Here is a 25,325-nt window from a genome sequence, read left to right as displayed (position 1 = left end):
TACAACTCAAAAAAAATTACAAATGACTGTACATTTCCATAGCAAAGATATACTGGATAATCCATTCCTATTGTGGTTTCTCTCACAACCTCAAGGCTAAACACACTCAAATAGATAGAAACAACCAGTTTTGTTACCCGTGGCCCAATTATTAATGTAACTTTCTACTAGAGACGGGTTTTACTTGGTCAATATTGCTGCAAGAGCTTATGGAATTTACACACTGGAACTTTAAAAAATTAGCAAAAAAGTATAAATGGGCACAAATGCACAAGAACTGTTTTCAAAGTAAAATTACCATTTATTATGGTCTTAGGTTAGTGGTACTTCTCATTTCTCCTATGGGAATCAGTACCATGTCTCCCTGAAACTAGGCAAAGATTTTTGGAGCACAGCAGTGATTTTACACCTGGACACGTACTCACATTTTATAGTCCTGTAACTCTGTGCTAATACTCAACAAAACCCAAATGTCAGGATGACAATAATAAGAGAAAGCTCATGTCAAAGCAATACCCCAATACATGATATTTTAGCATGTTTAAACACTTCTTTTAAGAATAACATAATGCCAGCACCTACAGCTGATTTCCCTGAGTCTTGTATCCATTTTTACAGCAAGTTCTGCCAAATCTATTTAATGCCTGTATTTTTATTAACCTAGGGCTTCTTCTTGTGTCATGAGGCACTCAGATGACAGACAGATAGTGCTAGAAATTTGGAACAAGTGAAAGCACACACAGACAAGCATCCTGCATTTACCTTTCAGTAAAAAAAAAAAAAAAAGAAAATAAATCTAAAACAAAACAATCAGAATATTAAACCATTGTCTAAAAACAGAAAAAAAAGGCAACCTGAAAAACTTATGTCAGAGCGAGAAGGAGAATAAACAAACATAGGGAGGACGCACATCAAATTTCGATTTAGGGGAGTTTCTTGATTATTTACTGTTTACCTGCTTTTTAAAAGGAGACAGTATTAAAATACAAGCTTACACTTCACAGTGAATCTTACTATGAAGATCAAATACTTGCAAGAGCCAGCAAGTAGCATCTTGATTCCAATTACCCACTCATCACACATCAAAAACTGATAAAAATGAGTTCTCCTGGCAAGACATATTGAAAAATATGGATCCCAAAGTAATCATAATGGTAAGAACCAATAAAAAAGTGGTTTAAGAAACCTTATTTAAAATAGTTTAACCACAGGTAAATACAACAATCAAAAGCTACCAGGACTTTTCTAGCAGACAAGAAAAATACAAGAAAAAGCTGGAAAGGGTTATTTTAAAACACTATAGTGTAAAAACAGTGAAGGTTGGGGTCTCTTTTCAGATGCCTTTTAAGAAAAAAAGAAAGAAAGAAAACAAGTGCACTTTCAAATCCTTGTTTGCCAACTTTTAGCCCAGAGCAAGTTTTCACAGCTATGTTACAAACCCTAGAAAGTAAGGGTTTATAATGGAAATGCTGACAGACCCTTAACCACAGCAGCATGAATAGCTATAATTAAAGAAGAGCTTTTGGCTACACCTCACTCTGACAATGAAAGACTAGAATTTTTACAGCATTCTCAAATAAAAACAACTGGGAAAGCTGGAATAAGATTCCAGCAATCCAACAAGGTACGTTAAAGGGGACTGCTAAAACTATTTGACATTTTAAGCTTTAAATATTGAGGCACCTAGTTAACACAACCAAGTCAGTGTTTTCATAATGTCACTTAATAAGCAGTAAGAAATGCTTCTGTAAGCCATCATCTGGGGTTAGCAGAAAGTAACACAAGAAGTTAATATTTCCTAACAGCCTAGAGGGAGCTGCTTGTCTCTTTAATCAGTGATTTCACTTCCTTCCTACCTCTAAATTCCCTGTCATACAGTTATAAAATTACTAAGAGTGCAGTGTACAGAAAAATTACATTTATGAAACTCCTACTATCTTGTATCAGTCTGGATTTTAAAAACAAGCCATTTCATCCTTTTCTGAGTTTGAAAACAGACCAGGCCTAATCAGTCTGGTCACTCCAGTAACACTTTAGCATCTGGTTAGCACAAAACCATCCACATCTTCTGAAACAAAAAAATGGTTTTAGTGTTGTTTTATCTGCATGGCAACAGAGGTCTGACTGTTTTCAGTGAGTTTGTCCAAGCAGGAAATTCACTAACATTTTCCTGTTCCATACAGCCTGAAAATCAAAGTATTTTAGAGGTGTCAAGGAATTTAGTACCTCTGTAAATGGGAAAAATAGGCTGGTAACAGTAACCAAATATATAAACACAGAAACTGAAATAAAGAACAGTTAAAAGCAAGGCTCTAAAAATCTCTCTCATATCAATTACTATTTGAGCATGTTGGTAATTCAAATATTTCAGCAGAACTACGTTTTGCAAGAAAATGTACTAATACTGTCCTGTACCTTGTCCTTGATGACCTGAGAAGTCTAGATTGAACTTCCATGCCCTCTTCTCTGTGTTACAAGAGGGCCACATAACCCCCAGTCCTGGAAAGCTTAAAAATAATGCCAAGTTATAAAACAGGCAATTTTTTCACCAGTCTCAAATTTATCCCTATTTCATCTTTAAAAACAACACACCAAATGCTGTGTATTAGCTAATAGAGAAAATGTCAAAGTATATTTGAAGTCTCCAATTTATTCCAGGAAACACATTCAGTTCAACTGAAATAATAAATAATAAATCAACTAAACTTAGTCTTGTGCTTCATCTTTTTTCAAAAGACTGCCTGAAAAACAGTTGTCTTTGGATCTATAAGCTATTGACAGCTGCAGTCAAACTACTAGACAATAACAAAGAACCTAGTTAAAGAGAGATCTTGCATATGGGCCTCAGTATTCCTATTATGCACTCTTCCACAGCTCTTTACACATATTTCAGTCTTGCACATTTGAAGTAATGGCAGATCAATAGCTGCCTCTTAATATCTTATGAAAAAAAAAAAAGCAGTTTGGGCTTCAAACTGGAGGACTGCTTCTCAAAGGCATCAGTAGACAAAAAAATATGCTTATTGAAGGGCACTGTGGATGTTGCAAAATGAACTAGTACATCAAAGCAAAACTGCTTGAAAGTGGTAAAATATGATTTCCCTCTTTCCTATCGAACCCCAGACAAGTATTTAAATCTCCATAACTCTAGTATTTGAATGCAACCTTGGTAAAAGAGATAAAAAAATAGAATGGCAAGCCTGAAAAACAGAATACATTCAATGAAGAAACGACACAACAACAACAACAAAACCTCCTCCAATTAATGTAATTAACATAGACAATAATTTCCAAGTTTCCTGTACCAAAGAAAAGATGCTACTAGATGACTTTCTAAAGAGACACTAATTTATAACAAAATGTCAGGATGTCAAACCTAATCTCCTAAAATAGTAAGGAAACATTTCAAAGATTGTATATACTGAAGTATGGGTGGATTTTGAAATTATCATTCATTGAAATATCATTCACGGCCCTTCAGAGACTGCTCTTTCCGTTTACTCAATTTCCGTACAAAAATTAATAGGAAGACAGTTTAACCTAAAAACAAAATGCTAGTCTATGTCCACAAGTTAACTAAATAACTTACCGAAGTCTGGCTAGAACAACCTGAAGAAAATTCAGGACCATGCTCAGCTCAGCTCCTCGACATGCAGGCAGCAGCATAGTAAAGCCATCATTTAGCAACTTTTCCTCAGAAAGGCTCAAGTAGCAGCTGGTCTCAAACACTTCCTGGACACCATCAATGTAGGTTGATAGCAGAGTCCAGAGATTCTGTCTCTGTGTGTAGTCGTTTTTGGTTACTAAAAACTCCCTTGCCTTCTCACGGAAAGCATTTGAGATTTTCTCCGCCAGGGCACTGATATCCATATTCTTCTCAACATAAATTAAAAGGAAAGCAAAATGACCTCTCCAGATGAGAGCTCTCCGAGATGCGGTGATGGAGGATGGAGTCAGGAAATCCAAAAGATCCAGCATCCGACTCACTATATCTTCTGTCTCCACAACAATTGCCAGCATGAGGAACAGGTTAAAAAAGTTCTGCAGCCCCACTTCTGTCAGTTCCTGCATTCTTTTCCGATGGAACTTGGAATAAATTCTACATTAGAAGAACAAAACAAAAAAAAAGGAAAGAGAAAGTTTCTTAAAGTATGTAATTTTCTATCTTCTTGAGTGAATAAAATTGCATTTTCATGCTTTTAGTTTATGGTTATCCGCTTCCAGTAGCCCTTAAATTTTAAATACTCTTTTTTCTCATTACTCTTATGGCTACTGGAACAAACATGCTCTTTCAGTTTCTGCTTTTGATATAAAGCACACACTGTTTCCAATCAGAGGTGCAGCCTAACCCTTCCCCCTTATCTACCCTCTAGTACCAAGCTGAGCACAATGTTATGAGTAGACTCTCTACTCTGTCTGTGACACATGTCCTGCATACTGTGCCTTCAAATCAATCAAGTTTAGCTCATAAGGACTCCTAGGAAAGGAAGCTGACAAGTGGCATCTCTTTGCAACAGCAAACCATTCTTGTACATCAACTTCTTCCCTGGAAACTTACATGGAAATCAGCTGCTGGTTTCTGCTATTATGTAACTGTGCTGCAGCGATCAAAGTCTCACTACCAAACCATCACTGCAGTAAAATGAAGACTTCTGATGGAAAACTCCTTTTCTCCACAGTGCTTTGCTAAAATCTGTATCAACTTGTACTGCACACCTATGCTATAGATAGGTTTGAAAGAAAACAGAGGAACTGAGGCATTTGGACTAGAAACCTCTCTCCAGGCAGGAAGATTTTAAGAAACTTTATCTGCATTGCTTACAGGACAACGCTCAAGTCACACACAGCTGCTGGGGACAAGCACTATGACTTTGAAACTTTAAAGCGGTTGACAAAAAGGAAAAAGCTTGTACAAAGAAATTTTTTCTGGGATCTTTGCTTGGATGTGGATTTTTATTTAAAAATCACCAGTAAGATGAAAATGGCATAACTTTTTGATTTTTGTGTTTAAAACTTTAGGTATATCCTTCACCTTCAATTTAAAATAAGTGCCACCTACAGTAGTTAAACATCCATAAGTGCTGTTTTCCTATTCTGTCACCTGGAAAATAGTTGGAAGTGGTGTTGAGGTTATCAAATCTAGCCACCAAAAATTACAGCAAATTCAATTAATGTTGTTTAGTAGTAAATTACTACTGACAGGCATTTATGTTTTTCATGTGTCAATTAATGCTTGGTTAGCTGCTGAAAACAGAGTTCATTCCAAAATCATAGCTGTAGGCTGTTAAGTTTTGCTACTTGTGTAATTGATTTTTTCAAGGTAGAAATGAAGAAAACTGGTTGAGCAGACTGATGCACTGTGTGGTTGTGTGTTACTATTCCCCCTCTTAAAATTAGGGAAAGTAACAAGCTGTAAGAGCACAAAAAATGTAAGTATAATTTCATAATTTCACTTCAGTAAGAACAGAGTAGGCTAATTAAAATTTAAAAAAAAAAAAGGTAAGACACTGATACAGAATTCAACAACATATCTGTTTCTATGTAGTTGCAGAGATTTATAAACCCAGCTTTAGTGACTATCACAACTTCTGAAGTGTACACAGACATTAAGCATACTGTTCTTTTCTGATAGCTAAGAAAACCCTTCTTTCTGGAAGAAAACCACCACAACTTTGTAAGGTATACATATACACATGAGCATTTTTTAACATTTATTACTTGTGTGCATAAAGATCTTACAAATGCTTAATAAAGTTTTAACTATATAAATACTCAATTTTTTAAAAAACTCAAAACTCTAAACCAAAACTATTTCTGTTTTCTCTGTCTAATGAAAAAAATTTAACAAGTCTGTACTAATCATCACAAGTGTGATCTCATTACTATAAGAAGAGTCTTACGGATTCATTAAGCATCTAAAACATCAAGACTTTCATTTAAAGCATATGGATTTTATGGTTTTTTATATCATGACTGATTGTACTTAATTAGTATATTTCAAAATTAAGTGAAAAATTTAAATCCTCACAAAAATACTATGAGAAATTTTGAAAACCACTGAAAAGAAATAAAATATTTAAATGAAAATGCAGGTGTAGCAAGTGTCCGTCTGCATGTTCTTGAACAACACATGGCTTACATGCAGCTCAAACACAATTTCTGGGCTTTAAATTACATTATCTGTCTGGCAACTGGGCTGTACCACTGCACTGGTTGCCAGTCTACCAAATTCCTGGCCAGTGGGATGAGGTAAATCATCCCATGCTATGGATGCCAAGATGATTATTGGACCCAGCCTCAGCTGGCAACAGAAACTTCAGGGAACTGCTTTCTTCAAATTATGAGTCACCCTGGATCCCTCACTCCCTTGGTCATCCCACACACTTGGTCATGAGCAGAGTGCCCTCTGCCTCGCATGCGGCTGGAAGCACCCCTGACCCACTACATTTGTTACAAAATGAGACAAACTAAATAGCATCCATACCGTCCTTTAATTTGTTTCCAAGGATGCACACCATTGTTTTCTTCTTTCATAATCTGTGCCAAAATGCTGAGGAAAATGAAGTAACTGTTGCTGGAGTTGTATAGAGAAGGGATCTGTTGTTCGCAGCAGCAGCGCTTCACCAACTCAAGCATTGACAAAGAAGTCTTACTAACATTTGCCAGATCCTTCAGACCAAGCCAAGGAACAGTAAAGCAGCTGTTCTAAAAGAACAGATGAAAACAGAAAATTTTATAAATAACAACAACTGCCAATATTGCAAAGGCAGTGAGATGCACTCATTCACAGGAACAAAAGGATACGTTCCTACCACAGCTGAAACAATAAAAATGCATTGTAACTCTGTGTAAAGTACTTTTACAAGATCTTAAACTGAGTGAGTAGTCCTGATGAAAAATAAGACTATAAATATATTATCATATTGCATGATTTCATAATATAATGGACCATAACAAATTTAAACATGATTTCATTAAACAAACATAGCCAATTTAAGGGTACCGCCATTGACTAGGTAGTTTTACAGAAGTATAGCAATCAAGCTTGGCTACAGGAAAATCAGAATTAATCAGCAAAAATCAAGGACATGCAATTCTACATTTTTATATATTCTTCTACTTACCAAATTCTTGCTATAATAGTCCCAGAGTATGGTGACAATAGATAGGTTCAAATCCCAGAAACTACACAAAGCCAAACAGCACTGAAGATGCATTCGTAAGTGTTCCTCTAATACACCAGTCTTGAAAAGGAAGTAAGAAATTAATTGTAGGATACATACAACCAGTACTACAGACTATTCGAAGTAATTTCCTAATATAAAAAATATTTTTAATTATATACTGTTGAGTAAACGTATCTGCTAACACAAGCAATGAACTCAAAGATAAAAGCTGACAATTGCGCCCTGCAAACCAGCCAGTGCTGTTCGATCCCAGAATCACAGAATTTCAGAGTCATTTAGGTTGGAAAAGACCTATAAAAAGGTTCAAAGGAAAGAAAATAGGAAATACCAAACAATTTGAACACAGTGAAGCATTCAGGTTGTACTTGTGGGATAATGAAAGTGCAATTCTTTTCATCCAGCTTTTGGTAAGAAAACTGAACTTTCATGGGAGGTAGGATATTAAGAGCTCCAAGCTCTGACTAAAATAACGGGCTCAACTCAGCCTATTTTAAGCACCGATGTTACAGTGTGTTAATCTGGTTAATATTGTGTTTCATTTGGTTTGTAATGTTTTCCCCTGTTCCCCTTGGAAACTGTATCCCGTGGTTTGTCCCTGCTCGGCCCTACCCATCCCCCACACTGGAATGTAACCCAACTCTGTTCCACTCCCACTTTATCCCTGATTGAGCAGTGGCTTGTCCCTGCCTCTGGGCCCAGCCCCCAGGGAAAAAGGCCCGGGACGGGCGGGGCCTCACTCTCTCTGGCACCGGCGAGGACGGGAAAGGAGCTAAAATAGCTCTGAAACAAATAAAGCTGTAATTTCTCCCCCCCCCCACTGCCCCGGACAAAGAGCAGGCTCTTGCCTTTTGCCATCAGCAGTCATCTGGGTCTCTCTAAAGAACTAGCACACACCTACTTTATACTATACACCTACTGCTATAAGGGCTTTATTCTTTCCACTGCTTGCAAAAGTGATTTAATGGACCAACTCGTGTGCAGTTGTCTTAAGAGCAGACTTTTACATGTGTGAATTTAACACCTCTACCCCATGGCAGGGGTGTGGGAAGTAGACAATCTTTAAGGTCTTTTCCAAACCAAACCATTCCATGATGCTATGACTTACAGTGCTACTTCTTATGACTTGCTACGTCTTGGTGTGGGGTTTTTTTTCCTGTTCTCAATGCCACACAAATGAGTCTCACTCACTATTAACTTGTCTCTACCTGGCTATACATTCATGTGGAAGACTTGGCTTGCTACCCTTTATCACAACACTGCAAACAATTATTCAGTCAGCTACAATAACTTCTAACCACGTCTGCCTTCTCTTCTCATGAACAACTGATGTAGGGCACATGGCTTCTAAACTGATACACTCATAAAAAACAACTTTAAAATTGAAAAGATATTTTCAGTTGCCATAGAAAATTATATATTCAAGACATTATGTTAAGATACAAAAGCCAATGAAATAGGAAAGTAACTTTCCAGTAAAGATTCATTAAAAATATCCAGAAGAGTAATGCAAATGTAATAAAAAGCCTACAAATGAAAGGTATCCTCAAGTATTTTTTTTAATATATGACATAACATTCAATGAACTTCCAAAAAAATAACAACCTTGCACCATAAACAAGGGACAGAACAGCTGCCTTTTTTTTTTTTAATGAATAAAAGCTGAAGGCTTGTTGTAAAACAAAAAAAAACTGCAGCTGAACATACCCAATTCTCTAGAGGGATCTACCCAGTTACAAGGATGCAAAAAAAACCAAACCAAAAATACCAAAACACACACCATTCAGAAAGGGAATGTGGTCTTGAAGTTGTACTTTGAGTCTAGGGTTATGTTTAGGATCTAATTCAACAAACAACGACTGCTTCAGTTAAATTAATTCAACAATAAACACAGCAGTTAAGAAGCTTCAATTTGAACCATTATTTATCTCTCCAACAATAGTTTTAGAACAGTTTGCAAAACCAAGATAGCACTGAAGGCTTTATCTCAAATTTAATATGAGTTATCCAGACTTCAAATATCCCTGGGATTAATGGATTCTCTCATTGCTCTTTTGCTTAAAATGGTCTCCTACACTGCTGGAAATACTATCAGAACTCTTGAGGTAGTCAGCTTTTAATTTATCACAGAAGGGAGGAACACCTGATACTATCAAAATGATAGTACTATCTAAACATAACATTTTTCTCTTATGACCTCCTACTGTAGTAACAAAATTGATTTTCCTAGAAACTCAAGAAATACTTCTCTTTCTTTCTTAAGGTAGAATTAAACAAAAAATACAGTGAAAGTATAACAAAACTGAGGCAGAAATGAAACAGCACAAAGCATTTCTTTTCCAAAATGAGAAGTCTAACAAGACAGACCGCTGTTAGTTCTTGTGAACTAAAAAGCTTTTGATTCTCACAATAAAACTTCATAAACACAAATTCCTCTTATACTGACAACCCATAAATTTAGTCAGTTTGATGCTGCCTAGTAGATAAATGCCATTATGATAATATTACTACCACAAAAACTTTCATTTTGTAGTACAATTGTAAACCAGCTTTTTGTCTTCCTTTGCAAGAGAGATCCAAATTACAAAAAAAGGTAGGAAACACCCCATACAACTCGTTTCCCCCAAAATGCCTTTTTGTAATAGAACTGGGAGTTTTTTCACTTGAGCTATTTTCTTCAACTCTTATCCATCTAGAATTTAAAACGAGAGTGGTTTGTGGCTGTAGAATTCAGCTGTTGGACAACTGTTTGAAGCTGAAAGGATATATCCAAGGAAGAAGCACACTACACTTGCCCAGGTATCCATGATTGCTCATATCTTCCCACAGGGTACTTTTGCTTTCCATCACTATTGATCCTGTAAGATGGACAGCGCTTTCACATCTTTTCCTTGCTCAGCACCAGGCTGACTGAAGCTTAAGGGAGTTCCTGTCTGGAACAGGGCACTGTGGCACCCCTCTACCACCTTCACCTGGACATGCAGCACCTTCTGAAGGTCTTCATCATACCCCAAATCCAGTATATCCTGGATTAACACGCCTTAGGCTCCCTACTGTCCGCATGTGGACCACTAAATGAAACAGTATTACTGAAACTACCAAAATGCTGCAGATTTAACACTGGTTAGGCATTTTTGTATCCTTAGCTTAGCTGCCCTAAGGACACTCCAGCTTCTACTGCTTCATGATGCTCTGTTACCCTCAACAGCTGCAACAGTGCCTACTGAGTTATCTTTTCACAGCATAGAATTTGAGCTCACATGAAGAGATATTAAGTCGTTGGTCAGAGAGGGAATAACAATTTACCTTCCAAATGTGTGTTCTGCACCTTTTTCAGATGCTTTTGAACACAGAAAACTACACATACTTGATTTCTTCCACATTTCCCCCCATTCAGTGTAAATTGCCATTCTTCTGAGCATGTACAGTCTACAAGCTATAGGGAAATTAGAGAGTAACAAGCACAAGAAGATTACGAGGTTGATGAACACAGTAATAAATATGATTAGTTTTTAAGTTCCCATATACCTAAAAATGAAGTTTTAAACTACCAGTTCCTACCCTTTCTAGCAAAGGGGTGATTCAGCACTATAATTTCTTTTAATTTATTTTGCACAGCTATTGCTGTGCATCTTTAGTAGATAACAGGCTATATGCTGAGAGGATGGCTCAGATAGGATTAACTAACAAAAGTCATGCCAAGTGTTAATAGGCAGTATCAGCAATTCTATCCTGCTGTTCCTTCAAAGAGCACTATTATCACTTCTGCTTTTTCCCACTTTTCCACATTCCATTTCATTACTGACTTCTTGATATCTCATTGCGCTTCTCATTATTACATTTTCTGGACACAAAAATACTTAAGAGATGCAAAAGGATAAGATAAAAGGTAGGAGTGGCCACTTGAAGCTGACAGATCAACAGAGGAGATGGACAAGTCTATTGGCAAAAGAATTCTCCTTCCTAGACACTGTCAAGAAGGCTGCTGTGCAGATAGGGAGCAGGATGCATGTTTTAATAAAGTCCTACATTCACTTGTGCATGCACATAAAGGAATTCATGTCCCCCAAGTAGCACTTCCCTTGGGCAGCTAACTCCATAATGCAAGAAAAAATAATGAACAAATAAAAAAAGGAAATAAACGAGATGGCTCCTTAGATGGTCGGTAATAGTTACAGCCATGTCTTTGGCAAATGAGGGTTTGTTTTAATTCCAACAGTGGCTGCCTTTGGAAATTAAAACACAGTTGCTTCATATTCCTGTGTCATGACTGACACAATATGCAGGTCTTCTGAACTTTGCTACTTAGCTGTCTTTCTAAACTGTCTACAGTTCAATACTTTAACAGAAGCATCAAAAAGTGTATATTTTATGTATGGTCTACTTCAAAGTAATCTTTATTCAAAATAATAAACACAAGTAAAGGGGATTATTTTGAAGAAAAGTACATTAACTACAAATGTTTTCTTACAGTGTCTCAGGTTGCAGCCATACAGGAGATGCAAACAGGAAGGTGGCTAATAAGCAACTCAGTTTCTATGCATCTTACTTAAATCTCTCCAATTTCTCTCACAGAATGGTAAGCATCTAATAAGTAATGTCATCACTTGTAGTTTTAATGTGAATGCAGTTCATATTTTCAGTCACATACTGTAAAATCATTCAAAAAGACTTAATCTTTTAAGCTGAAAGACTACATAGCCAAGCATTAGAGTTTATGTTTAGAGTATTAAATACCTGAAAAATTATACTATCATTTCAACTCTCCTAACAGCCACAAATATTTTCTTGTTGAAAAGTTGTAACAAGTATTCTTCCATATTCCAGCTTTAACTACAGTTGTTGCTGGTCTATGAGCAAGGCAGTTATAATAATTAAAAAAACCCCAGAAATAACTGATTCCCCTTCTGCTTTCAACAACAGAACTTTGCAGGATTTTTCTTCATTTCATATACCAAATGAAAAAAAGCATGTTTATTCTTGTCTTAAACATATATAAATAAAGAAAATATTTTTACAGGCGTTGCTGATACATTTGCGATTTGTACCATGCAACTTCAGAACAAATTTACAGAGCTACTATGTAACTTATTTTAAAAACTTGATGAACAGCATATTTAAAAGCATATTAAAAGGAGGTCAATTCTGACCTCTGGGCCATGAAGCACTGCATTAACAGTTCTGCAAAAAGAGAAATGATAAGGTATGAAATGAGTGCTCAGAAACTAGAACCTTATCAGTAAGAGTTTGATTCAAGCCTGTAAGACAAATTGCTCAGCAAGGCAAGTCACCTTCCTGCTGTGATGAGGATATAGCTGAATTTTCAATGCAACTGACTATCTCCTTCATCATGTCTCCTCAACTTGATATCCTTACGTTCAGTATCTGGTTTACATTTTCTAAGCATCCAGTTCTTATTCTGAATACATCTTGTCTGAGAAGCCATAAACTACCCTTCCAGGATAATTATCTTTTTTCTTTATCTGACAATTTAGCATCAAGCACAAGCATTTTAAAGCAAGTAGAACTGCTAACAAGGAGGGAACTGTACACTGTCATAGTTCAGCTACATCAAGGTTGTTCATTTACCAGTGATAAAAACACTACAACTCCAAAAATACACTTGTTAGTTGGACTTTGTTTCATGCACTGTCTTTTCCTGAAAGCATCCATGACACCTTCCTTGTTCATTATTCTTTCCTTTATACACTTACTTGAGCATCAGTGGATTTTTTAAGGAGTTCTTCCACAAATTTCCAATTGGATTCCATCTGTTTCTGAAAAATAATTATCAACATGAAATAACATTTGTACCCCTTGCAGGAAATACTATGTAATAACGTGAAAGTAAGAAGGCAAAATATTTCCAGAAATATTTAATTTCATGACAGAATACTACAGTCATCACCAAAAAGAGCTTTTATGTTCTATGAATGTAATTGATATCTGTCCTAAAAATTAGCCATCAGAAAGCTAACAGAAAGCAAAAAATAAAGAGTATGCAACTTGAACTACTTTAAGTGACTCATTTGCAATCCCAACCTTCACTTTTAATGGAGACACAAAACATTCAGGCATTTTTTATTAGTCCAAGCAGTATGCCTTACAGTTTCTTTCTTTAATGTTCTGTAAAAAGGAAGCTGTAAGGGCTACGAAGGAAGAAAAGGTACAATCTCACATTTTCTTGCTTTTTTCTTTTCCATCTATTTATGCAAATTGGGAAAGAAAAGGGTAGGCAGCTTTGCAGCTAAGGCCATTTTCTCAGGGGAGGGAAAAAAAAATGGCCACCAGGCCAACACACTTACATTTCTAGGAGATTCAACAATTATCTCTTACATTCAGCTATGTATATAGCTTCTGTAGATAAGTAGATGTGTGAACATAGTACTTCCATCATTGTCCTGCCTCACTTGTTCCTTCCACTACCGCAACTGTTAAGCCTTGCACATTATTCTGCAGATAGCTGTCCTTTAAACAACAGCTTAGAACTTACAATAAAGAGCATTTTATGCTTTGGTAATTGAAATATAACTATTTTCCAGCAGCAACACCATTGTGCTCCATCCTCCTCTGCTCCTGATTAAATTGGTTAATGGTGTGGCTTAGTGACAGTGTCACACAGAACTCCAGCAAGTCCCAAGATAATTTAAAAATTTCATTATTTTAAAAGATGCACTAATACTCATCCAACACTATTTGACTGCTTGGTGACTTTACATTTTTGCACCATAAAAAAAGAGAATACTGAAAGACAGACAATGGTAGCAAGTCACAGTCCATAGACTGTTTATGGAACAAATATAAATGAAAGGACAGCTCTACAGAAAGTTACACTAAAGCTGTGATTTCATGATACAGGAACTTGACCCGTGTCAGTCAGGAAATTCCCAGTGTTGCTTCCTCATCCTGACAGCTCCTCTTTTCTCCTCACAGCTATAGCATGCCACTGCTCAGTTGTTCTGGTATTTCTGTTTGTGGGACTCTGAGACAGAACAGTGAATCAACACAGAGCTTTAGGAGAAGAACAAAGACTGAGAAAGAGAATATGGCCTGACTTAGGTCACAGGAGAGGGACAGCAAAAATTGTGCCAGAACCTGTGCAGAAGACCTATCATGCCTAGGTTGGTGAACAGGATTTAAGCCAAAGGCTTTGTATCATGAAGCCAGAGCTAGCATCACATCAGGAGAAGACATTGCATCAACAGCCAAGGAGAAAAGACAGCACTTCAATAACAGGTAAACCCAGGAAATGAACCACCAGCATTTCCAGACATATCTGGCCAGTATTTACATCCAACTTTTGACTGTATTTTAGAGCCTGATGTTATGTGAAAACCTACAAACTGGCAACATCCTACTGCAGATTTCAAGTAAAGCTAAGAAACTGCTCAAAGGCAAGTTTTGGCAGCAATGAGTAACTATTAGAGGTTGCTAAATGTCTACAAGAGCACAGAATGTTTGGATCATCTGCTTAGAACATGTTTTTAGCAGTACCATAGACCAAGGACACATGTTTTATACAACAGGTGATTATTGCCAAAGTTCCAGCTCATCTGCAGTGTGCAGATCACCTTACAAGATCTTGGAGTAAATCTAGGGCAAACTCCTGACACCAACTAGGATGGATTACAAGAGTGCACCCAAGTTCAACCCAGACTCAGGAAAGAAGGACTCCAACTACCTGCTGAACTCTTTTTAGCTACAATTGTGTCTGTATTTTAACAGACTTGCTTCACTCAAATTCCAATAGATTTATATCCAAACAGTATTCCCTACTGCACTGGCAATATGGCACAGCACTTGTTTACCATTGTTTACAATCTGTCCCTGTCAAAGCGCACACAGAACCTACATCTTCAACTCCAAACTGCGTGTCTTAAAACATCCTCTCTCCACCCCCAGAGAGTCCTAAAAATCAACAGAACTCTAAGACCTCACAGTGCATGGAAGTGCTGCTAAAACCAAAAACTTGAATGGAGTTTGCAGGAAGAAACTTTTGCAAGGACTACTCGCTGATTACCTGGAAAAGCCATATTAGGCTTCTCAGCTGGAAATCCATGTTTGCATATCTTGCCATGTAGTCATTTCAGATTATTCTATTGAAAGGAAAAAATTCTTATCCCCAGGTAACTCTGCCTGTATTTCCTTAGCCCACAGGATATTAAAATTGACCCCTGCAAAGCTCAGAAGTAGCAAATTTTCTCATCAGGTCCCATTTGAGTTTTAAATATACAAATCTTGCTTTTCAGAGGAGTGAAGTGGGACCTGAACAGGGGAATATGGAAAGTGACAGGTACTGTACATCCCTCAGAAGAGTCCCTAAGAAACCTGTCCAGAATTTTCTAGTTTAAAAATGTGGTTTCATGTATGTGAAATATATATTCAACAAATATGAATCACTGCATATTTGAAATTGCATTTTATGAGCTAAAGGGGAAAAAATAGAAAAAAAAGCAAGTGTGAAACCTATTTAGAATTTTAAAAACTTTCATAACAACCTTACAGCCATGCAGACCACATTAAAAAACTGAAAATCTTCCACAGATGACATAGGCTTAGAGGCAATTTTTTCTACAGAGCACATGAATAACCATCATTATGACACATCACCCTCCCACCTCTGATCACAGTTAATTAAAAGAAAGCATGTGGCACAAAGCCATTGCATTGTATGTTTAATCAACAAAACAGGACTACAGAGTCCTCATGTAATTCTACTGACTTCACAAATTCATATCACAGACTGTTTTACCTTATAATGTTCAAAAATTATTTTGAGGTTGCAGTTCAAGGAGGGGAACAGGATCTAAAGGGATGGTTACCATCAACTGTCTATGAAAGATTGTATTACTGTGGTGGGTGAAAAGGCCCTGATGGTACTGATAAGATCTTCTTGTATGAGAACAGAGCTCCCTGGACAAACTCACAGTAACACTCAGAAATGCAAAGCACAGTTAACAGTCTGAACATAAAGACTACTGGAAACATCAAGAGAAGCATGCACAGGGCGGTCTTATTAAATTCAAGACTTGGAAATTCTCTTCTCCCAGGTGGGGTCTAAGTAAGAGTATTATTTAATCTTGGGCAAGTCACTTCCTGTCACTGTGTCTCAGATTCTTATTTTAAATAAGAGCAACAGGAATCCTTTTTTCCATTCTACTTTTTTTTTTTTTTTTTTTTTTTTGCTTATGTACCTAATACAGTGCCTGGAGCAAAAAAATAATCTGTCATGAGGCTAAATACATAGTATCTATCAGAGTGAGATACAGGAAAAAAGTCCCAATGATAAAAGTAATCAGTATTACTGTATTTGGATTAGGGCATTAAATATAAGAAACACACTATAAATGTGTGCTTCACACCAATTTCTGTATTTAACCTGGGAATAACCTTTTCTCCCCCTAAATTCCTCTAAGAAGCAGAAACTGCAGTAATTCTATCTTCTAATGTCCCTCTATAATACGCTCTGCACTGTGTCCCTCTCGCCCACCACGTAGTAATGGGGAAAAACCAAGGGAAGCTTGAGACAACCTTCAGTGTAACAATAAGACCTGGTCTGCAACTTTACACTGTATAAATGTGCAAGAAGTTGCTTCATTTTGCCACATGATAACAAGCACCCTGCCACAGCCTCCTGAAGGATTTGTTAACTGGCAAACAAGCAACATAAGCATGGGCTAAATCCTCTAGCAAACTGACAAGGTCATGAGTTTTTCAACAAAGTATTTAAGCACTGAATTACCACACCTTCGCTACATTTAAATTTTTTTTTTTTACAAATTTGCAGATTAGAACATCCAAGTAATTCTTAATTTTTTTAGAAAGTCTAGTTTTACTTAGGACTGTAAGCATTCCCAGGTTTTCAACATTTTTCTTTCATTCTCTGTTTATAGATCTAATGCTTTTAAAGATCTAAAGACAAAGAGAGGGATTTTAAGGTACCAAAATTACTCAACCTACATGATCATTCTTCCCTTCTTACAGATTTGCAGTTCACAAATACATTTCCAGGTTTTAATCTTTCATTCTAAATCAGGAATGGAAATCACAGTACCGATTTCAAGAGAAAAGAGCTTTTCCAGTTTTAATATGCACTGTTAAATTACAAATAATAAATGACAATTCACAATAAGGGGCAATTAAGCCCAGTTCGTGGAAGATGCCATACAGACTTTATGCTTGGAAAATTATGGGCAATGCAGGTGAAAGGTTAAAAAAGCATCCACACTAAAAAACCCCCGAAACAAAGAGACGACCAACCCCCTGCCCTTCACAAAAAAAAAAAGACCCTCAAAACAAACAGAAACAATACAAGGATAAAAGAACAGAAGGACAAATGACAGAAGATGGCCAGACTCTCCCCCTATGCAAAAAACACTGTTGGGGAAAAAAAACCCAGGCAAAAAACACTACACCAAAAACACCACAAACCCCTCAGTTTCCGGGTCTTCGTCCATTTCACTGGCTTCTAATAAGCTTACTCTATAGACAATTAAGAAAAATTGTCAGCTTTTATACATCTCAAAATGGATGATTCTCAGCAAGTACAAGTTTCCTAAACTGAAACATGATCCAAGTTATTAGACAGTGTCTATTGGTAGCACACCAACACAAAAACTAAACTGTATTCACAAATATATATGCATCTTATGATGTTATGGCTGTGATGTAAAGGCAATGCAATTAACAGACTGAAATTTATCCAGAGAAGAGCTAACACTCTAGAAAAATAAGTGGCATTAATACAGGCAGTGTTTGAGGTTTATACTTCATAAAGCACGAATTCATGTCCTCAATTCCTAAAACATCAAACCCAGTGAAGCATTTATGCTGCAGGCAGACAATCCTAAAACATATGCTACGTCATTACGTATATGTGTTACTAACTAGTTGGGATATTTCAAGTTTCCTTCACACAGTATTCTACTGAATATCTGGTATGGAACATCAATATGTCTGGGGCTCCTAGAACATTTACCGACTTGTACAAAGCACATCTTAACACCTCCAACCTAAAAACAACTCCTTAAAAGGAGTATGAAAATTCCTGCATTACAAAACGAATTGTTTTCTGTCAACAAAAATAACCAAAGAGATCAAAACCAATTATAATAACTCTAAAGTATCTAGAAATAAAAAAGCATACCTACCTTTTCATCTAGATTTCCATTACGGTCAAACTGGTAGAGTGGGGCCAGATGACTCATAATCCACCAGCTAAAACTCAATGGGTCTTTACATGGAACTGTCTCAAACCCAGATGCACCTTCAGAAGTACTTGGCTGTTCAAAGATGTTCTTTAGGGTTGTGTTCACCAAGCTCCAGAAACACTGTAGAAAATGCAAAAGGTAATTTGAACTGTCTTCAATAACAAAACCTATGTTAACAATTTTCTTTACAATGCTGTCCTATTGATTAATTTGCTTTTACAGAGAACAAGCATGATGACAGTAATTTAAAGAAAATAACAAAAAACAGTGGTCAGTATTACCACAGAAAAGTCAAGGCTACCTTAGAAAGTCTGCTCTCAAATGTCAGTAGAAAGAATGTGAAAGGACAAGCTTGGGTCACCAGAAGGAATCAGTGCAATAGTTCACAGGCAAAATTACAAGCTGATGGACTGATGACATGCAGACAGGATGGCACCCCAACACACACAAGAGACAGATGAGAGATCTTCAGTGAAGAATTATTATAATATATTTTTGAAACATTTCTACCCCAGAGTACCCCAACAAAAAGGAATACGGTAGATGATAGAGAATCAATCTGGAAGACATCAAACTGAGCTTCCAATTCTGTTTTGTCACAGTCTGTTCCAGCACTGACAAACTTTAATTCTCATTGATTCAGACCCTTGCCTATATCACAATATTACTACTTCTTACAGCCAGTGTGTATTGTTCCTTGTTTTAAGGAAGATCTCTGGGACTTCTTTGCACGTGTATTTCATCCACCTTAGCTGGATCCTGATCCTCACTCAGCTGCAAAATGCTCTTGCCAGTGCAAATGCTTAACAGTAACATTTTCACTTGTGCTGTCCACCTTTACGTCTGTTGCCATTAACAAGTACACAGCCATCAGTGCAAAACCTCTACTCTGAAGTACTTCCTTCTGTACTAAGCGAACCGTACTCATGGCACAGACGGCCACTTCGGTTCTTACAAAGACTATTTCAGAAAACTTCAAGGAGTTTTGTCTCTTCTTAGTATTCATTCAGAGAAACATCAGTTCAATTCTAACCAGCAGTCAAAGGAAGAAAAATTAAGATGCTAGAAAATATCAGCAAATGAAAAGAACAAAATAGAAGACATCATTAGGGAACGTATAAAATCATAGGGCCTCCTAACCCGTACTTGGAATAATGAATGTAATCCTAGCACTCTGTCACTGAAAATAGGATGTGGTAATATGGAAAAAGGTTCAGAGAAGGGTGACAAAGATGACCAGAGGTAAAGAAAGGCACCTGAAAAAAAGAATTACTGTAAGAAGTAAGACTCTTCAGCCTAGAAAATGCAGAAGGCAGGATATATCAGAAAAAAAACAAACTGAAGAGGCATATAAGGTTGTACAGGTAAAAATAAGGAGAATAGGTAGTGATTTGCTGATTTCCAACAGAAGTATAAGGGGGCATCTAGAGAAGTCAGCAACTACAAGATTGAAAACTATACATGGGTTGTTCTTGTATAGGTAGGTAACAAATAAACATGTGCTAGCTGGATCATTGTTCTGACCGTAACCATGTTTCTAATGCCCGGAGATGACTCTCTGCACAACATACCACAGAAACTGCAAATAATTTTTTTAAAAAATAAATAAACATGGCTTTTTGTGTTCTGCTCTTCATAAAAAAAAAATGGAAGTTTCACTGTGAATTCCTTTGCTTTGCTTTCTTAGGCACTAAGAATGCTCCTTATGAATGCCCTAGGTCATAACCCAACAGTACACTGCAAACCTAGAGTCAGGACTTCATGCACATTCAGGATAGTGGCCCAAGGCACCACAGTCAGCATGTCAGTGCTGGAGCAAATATGAGGTTCAGTTCTACCATCAGATCTGTGCATTCATGGCCATGTGGGAACATTTGGTGACTGTACTGCACATGCAAGAGTATTCCTCCTTTACCTCCGTATTAGACCCTTTATTTCTGTGGTCCAGCAACTGAATAAGTAGAATCCATAGCTCTTTAATGCAGGTACAGGGATAATGGCTACTGGTAAGAGCCTCAGAAGGTCGCACCTGAAAGAGAATATAGAATAAAATTATTCACAGAAGTGTTAATTTTTGAAATGGTGTTTTATATATCAGTATTTCCTCTTGTCTTGGCTATTTGAGTTTTTGGGGTTTTTTTCCAGGTAAATAATATAATACAATTACACATTCAAAGCTGCATTATTTCACCAACATCCAAAAATACCTCTCTCATACAACATAGATTCTTTCTTAATTCTGGATAAGTTATAGGTTGTGCTATTTCCTAGTTTCTGATGCACTCTCAGACTTTAATCACATAAAAATGGCATTCCATGTTCTAAATGAAAAGGAGTTACAATAAATACTAATTCATTGTCTGATAGTAGAGAAAAGAAAATGATTGATTACATGTTTTTGATGTTCTTGAGAAGGAAAATATTTCAAATTATTTACCAGCTATTATTGTTATTTTTAACTGAAAAATCCTTAATGACTAGGCATAACGCTAGTAGAATATGTTGTTGTTGGCATGAGGACGTTAATGTTCCCACAACATTTCACAAAATCTGCTTTTCGGTAAATTTACTGCAAGGCATCCTTTTAATATGCAGAAAACAGCATATTTCAAGTCATGTACGTTATTTGATTACTATTCCATATTTAACAAAATTCACTCAGACTGATGCATATCAAATGCAAAATAGTTTTCTTGTGATTCATCTTTCAATTTTACATTCTCTGAATTGTGAAACAAAACAAAACAGCAAAAGGAAGTGCTAAATACATCAAAAAAACTCTGTGTACTTTAATGATTTTAAGATCTACTAGACCTGTATTTGAAACAATCACACTGTAGACAAAACTTTACTTATTCTATCCTTAGACACAGTACTGAACTGTATGCACAGGTGGCAAAAATTGTGAGAAAAACTTTGCTTAAATAGCCCAATTTAGCACGTTTTACCTTCAGCAAGGACACAACAGGAGAAATGTAGAAAGAAAAGAGGAGGACAAAGCAGCTTACTCATTTTATCCCTAAACAATGAGTAGCCCAAGCTTGAATAATCAACCTACACCTTTCCAAAGCAAACAGAGGGGTATAAGTACCTAGAGAGATTAATGAATCTCACTGCAGAACTGTTGTTATCCTTCCATGACAAAAAGTACCTCGGGTGACTAGTTCAGCCAACTAACTCCTAGCCATGTACATCTGATGAGGTGGAGCCTGAATTTTTATATCCTCATGTTTTTTCTGATCCATTCATGCACAACTATTCTCAAATCACACTGGCACTTAAAATAATTTCTGAATTTGGAAACCTAACAGTGTAAATTAAAAATCAAATCAAAATATGCAATGCCAGTGACAGAAGTGGCTGTGTGAGACATTAGAGAAGTGGGACTGAATGACTAAAAACCCACACTTTCACAATTAGAACAACAAGTATATCACCAATAATTTCAAATCTGTATAATATTCTATTAGGATGCAAACTTCTTATTTATCATCCACCTTCAGAATAATATGTTTACAACTACAGCTTCATATAGCTCCAAATCAGGTTTAAATAATTTTAATTCTAAATATGAATGTACATTTATATATAAATGTGACAATTTTTCTCTCTCTCAAGAATCCTGTTTATCCTATGAAATTGTCATGGTAGACCTGATCTATTTTAAATAATGTTTTATTCACTTTCCACAAATACTCACAGTATTTCACGTGCTTCTTTCTCTTCCCTCGCATTTTTAGTTGAAGATCTGTTACAGGAATTTCTCAACAACCTGAACTAATTTTATGCAAATATTATCTTGAGAATAAACAGTGTGACCACTAAAGTCTCTTGAAAAAAATCATTATTTAACTACTTTCCAAAACTGACGTGCCTCAAAAATAACTCTGGTTATGACTCGCCACTAAAGAGCAAAGCAGATACAATGGAAATGGGCAGTCTACTTATTACAGATGCACTCTAACACTGGAGGTTTTATAGAAGTATTAGGCATAGAAACTATCTTAGAAATGAGTTTCATGCTTTCTACATGGACTACTTGTTGCTGCAGCAAGGTTTCTTCAACATTTCTTCATCTACTATTTAGATCTATTACTGTGCTATTCTACAGGATTGCAGGATCTCTTCTGCAGACAATGTGCATATCCATTCAGGATAGAGTCTGGGTAGTAGTATCAAAGCAAGACACCATACAGATATTGCTTAGACTAGGGATAGCCAAGATACTGCTTTCTTCAGAGATACTCTGTATTTCTCTCACAACAGCCTCAGTTCAGTATCTTGGTAAGAATGTTTAAAACCCCAAATTGTGGTGCTGTTGGGACAACACAGCTCTGGTGCCAGAGGCGTGGCTGCTGAAGACAGAAGAAAGATATTCACGGATATATATTTCTCTGCCAAATGTGTCTCAGAGCACACTGGACTCAGTACATGATCCAAGTCAATCATCTTGATATCAGAGCTGCTCAAGAAACCAATCCAAAAATATGAGTCTGGAACACTGAAGTTTATGTCCCTCTTTCCAAGGTTATCCACAAATGATAAGAGCTGCTGTCATGAATGTTCTCATCCAAAAGCCCAAGGACATGTTTTAGTGGTGAACTGATGGCATCACCTATTAGGGGTATTAGTTGCATTTTCAACAATTTTAAAGGATGCTGTTGCCATTATGGGACGACAGCAATGATTGCATATTATAGGAGTCACTAGCTGAAGCGCAAGCTTCATTTCAGAAATTAATCTCAAATAGAACTAATTCAAGTGGTGTGGACCACACCTAGAGAAAGCTTAAGAAAAAGCAGTGGCAAAAGAATCTTCTCTCTTTGTAATGTGGCCCTGTGGAAGTACATTGAATCTGACTTTTTATCATCTGGTATTTCCAAGCCTACCATCAAGCACTATGTTCAGCAGATAGATACTATTTGAATTTTCTCTTATAAAACATTATTCTCATCTATTTGCCTTTTGTCAGGGGAGAAGGTTGAAGTACCCTATGATAATTTAATAGATCAAAACTGATTTTAAAAGGTAATAGTTTTCTACAGGAAGGTATTTTAAAAGAACAGTTATCAAAGGCTAGTATAGCCATTTCCCCCATCCTCAAAAGTAACATAGCATAGTATAATTTATGTTTTTCCACTAGAAAAACATAAGAAATATAGTCCCTCTTCTTCATGTTATATATAGCAGTGGTCACTGCTACTTATTCTCAGAGTTCAGTGCTGCATTCATGGATCACACATGTCCATCTAAAGCAGGTTTCACAACAACACAAAGATTACACAGCTCTTTTACTGGCTGCTATATGGAGCTATTATGACTTTCTAGCTTTGGAGTGCTCAAAAAAAGTGAGAAAAATACTGCAGCTACAAAAGGAAAGAAAAAGGAAAAGAGAAGACATAGAAAAGTTTTCCCATGACAAATGCAGAAGTGCTGTAACAGAAAAATGAGGTGGCGGAAATAGGGACACTGCAACAATAAATTGCAATATGACATTCTCTAAATGTCCAGTTAGTTTACTGCCAGGATTAATGTTATCCTCTTTTGTTCCTGCTGAAAGAGTTTGAAAAGACTTGGTTTTTTGCATGTATCTAAACCTTTTAGACTGTGCCATGTTTGGCATTAAACCTGGAACACTGAACTTAGAAAATGTGGGCACTCACTTCTGCTCTGTACACAGTGCATTTCAATATTACTCTCTCATTCAACTGCCAGATGGTCATGAATAAATATAACACAATTTGAGCTCCTAACAAATAACACTCTTTAAAACATGGAAATACAAAGCCATACATAACATTTAAAACTAAGCACTAAGTCATCTATGCACTGGTGCAATACTCAATTCATATGGTTCCTAGTATCAGCATCTAACTGCCCATGGTCTGTGTAAAGAAAAGACTTAGTTACCTTTGTAAACTTTTTGATGGCCAGGCTTATTAAATCAGATATGAGATTTCCACTGTGTTTTTCAAATAAACTGATACTGGTTAGATTCTCTCCAGTTAGATTAATGAAATGGTTAGCATATACAACTTGTCCTAAAACACAAAAGAAAAGTAGAATTGTTTAGGTTTGTTTCTAGCAATATAAAATAGACAGGATTTCTCTTCTAATGTATATATATATATAATTTTAGAATAGGCTTGTTGACCTGCATGTAATTTTAATTTATAAATTAATGTGAGGAAACTCATTCTAAATTCAGCTAATCCCTTCATCACTGCACTGAAATCTGATATTATTCAGGTTGACAGTAAAAAAGCTTGGCACTTTACAGCCTTTTATTGGCACAGATTTTGCAGAGGAATAAAGATTTATTTATCTGCAAGTTCCTCTTTGTCACATGCCAGTGCGCATGTTCCGGAATCATGACATGTTTTGCAGATATGCAAGTTGATGACAAACAATTCTGGAGAGGTCTAACACTTTCCTTTGGATGTGTTGATGTAAAAAGCTGGCATGATCATGTTCCAACTTGAGCATTTGTAGGCATTAACAGATAAAATGGTGAAGTTAAGAGGCTGTAAGATCTTATCCCACAAGCTTTTCAACAGTGCATCTCCCTTGACATCAGGGGAGCAGACGATACGAAGAACGAGCCTGTATTTTATTTCTGGAAATGTAAGGTGAAGCCCTGAACCCACTGGTTGCTGCCACTGGTCTCAGTAATGTGAAGTTTCCACTGAGAACACTTTACAGAATGAGATAAAAACCTAAGAAATTCTAAGCATGTAAAATTTACTAGTCATGACAGTCATATCTCTATATATATTATCTTGTATTCTTCTCGTTAAAAATCATGAGCTTTCTCTTATGGAGATATTATTGCATTATTACCCAGAACATTATCTAGAAATAAATATTGAATTCTGGAAAATAAATTGCCTCCAACAGTTTCACTATCCTTTCTCCAAAATGCTCTAAAAAA

At 36.5% G+C, this 25,325-nt stretch overlaps 1 protein-coding gene across 5 annotated transcripts in view; it reads right to left on the bottom strand.

Moving 5' to 3' along the window:
• MMS22L (MMS22 like, DNA repair protein) overlaps positions 1 to 25,325 on the bottom strand; it is a 91,016-nt gene that overhangs the window by 53,339 nt on the left and 12,352 nt on the right. For 4 of the 5 annotated variants that reach the window (XM_040060277.2, XM_040060276.1, XM_040060283.2 and 1 more), the window contains exons 8-14: positions 24,305 to 24,435; positions 20,310 to 20,423; positions 18,335 to 18,514; positions 12,899 to 12,961; positions 7,125 to 7,244; positions 6,485 to 6,705; positions 3,590 to 4,099 (exon numbers count right to left, since the gene is read on the bottom strand). In XM_040060277.2, coding sequence (XP_039916211.1) covers positions 3,590 to 4,099; positions 6,485 to 6,705; positions 7,125 to 7,244; positions 12,899 to 12,961; positions 18,335 to 18,514; positions 20,310 to 20,423; positions 24,305 to 24,435 — 1,339 coding nt within the window. The remainder of the gene's footprint in view (positions 1 to 3,589; positions 4,100 to 6,484; positions 6,706 to 7,124; positions 7,245 to 12,898; positions 12,962 to 18,334; positions 18,515 to 20,309; positions 20,424 to 24,304; positions 24,436 to 25,325) is intronic. The other variant, XM_040060280.1, reaches the window with a different exon arrangement.

This window comes from Hirundo rustica, chromosome 3 (assembly GCF_015227805.2).
Source record: "Hirundo rustica isolate bHirRus1 chromosome 3, bHirRus1.pri.v3, whole genome shotgun sequence".
Classification (NCBI taxonomy): domain Eukaryota; kingdom Metazoa; phylum Chordata; class Aves; order Passeriformes; family Hirundinidae; genus Hirundo; species Hirundo rustica.
The sequence above is the reverse complement of the archived record's forward strand: the minus strand, read 5'-3'. Positions and strand labels throughout refer to the sequence as shown.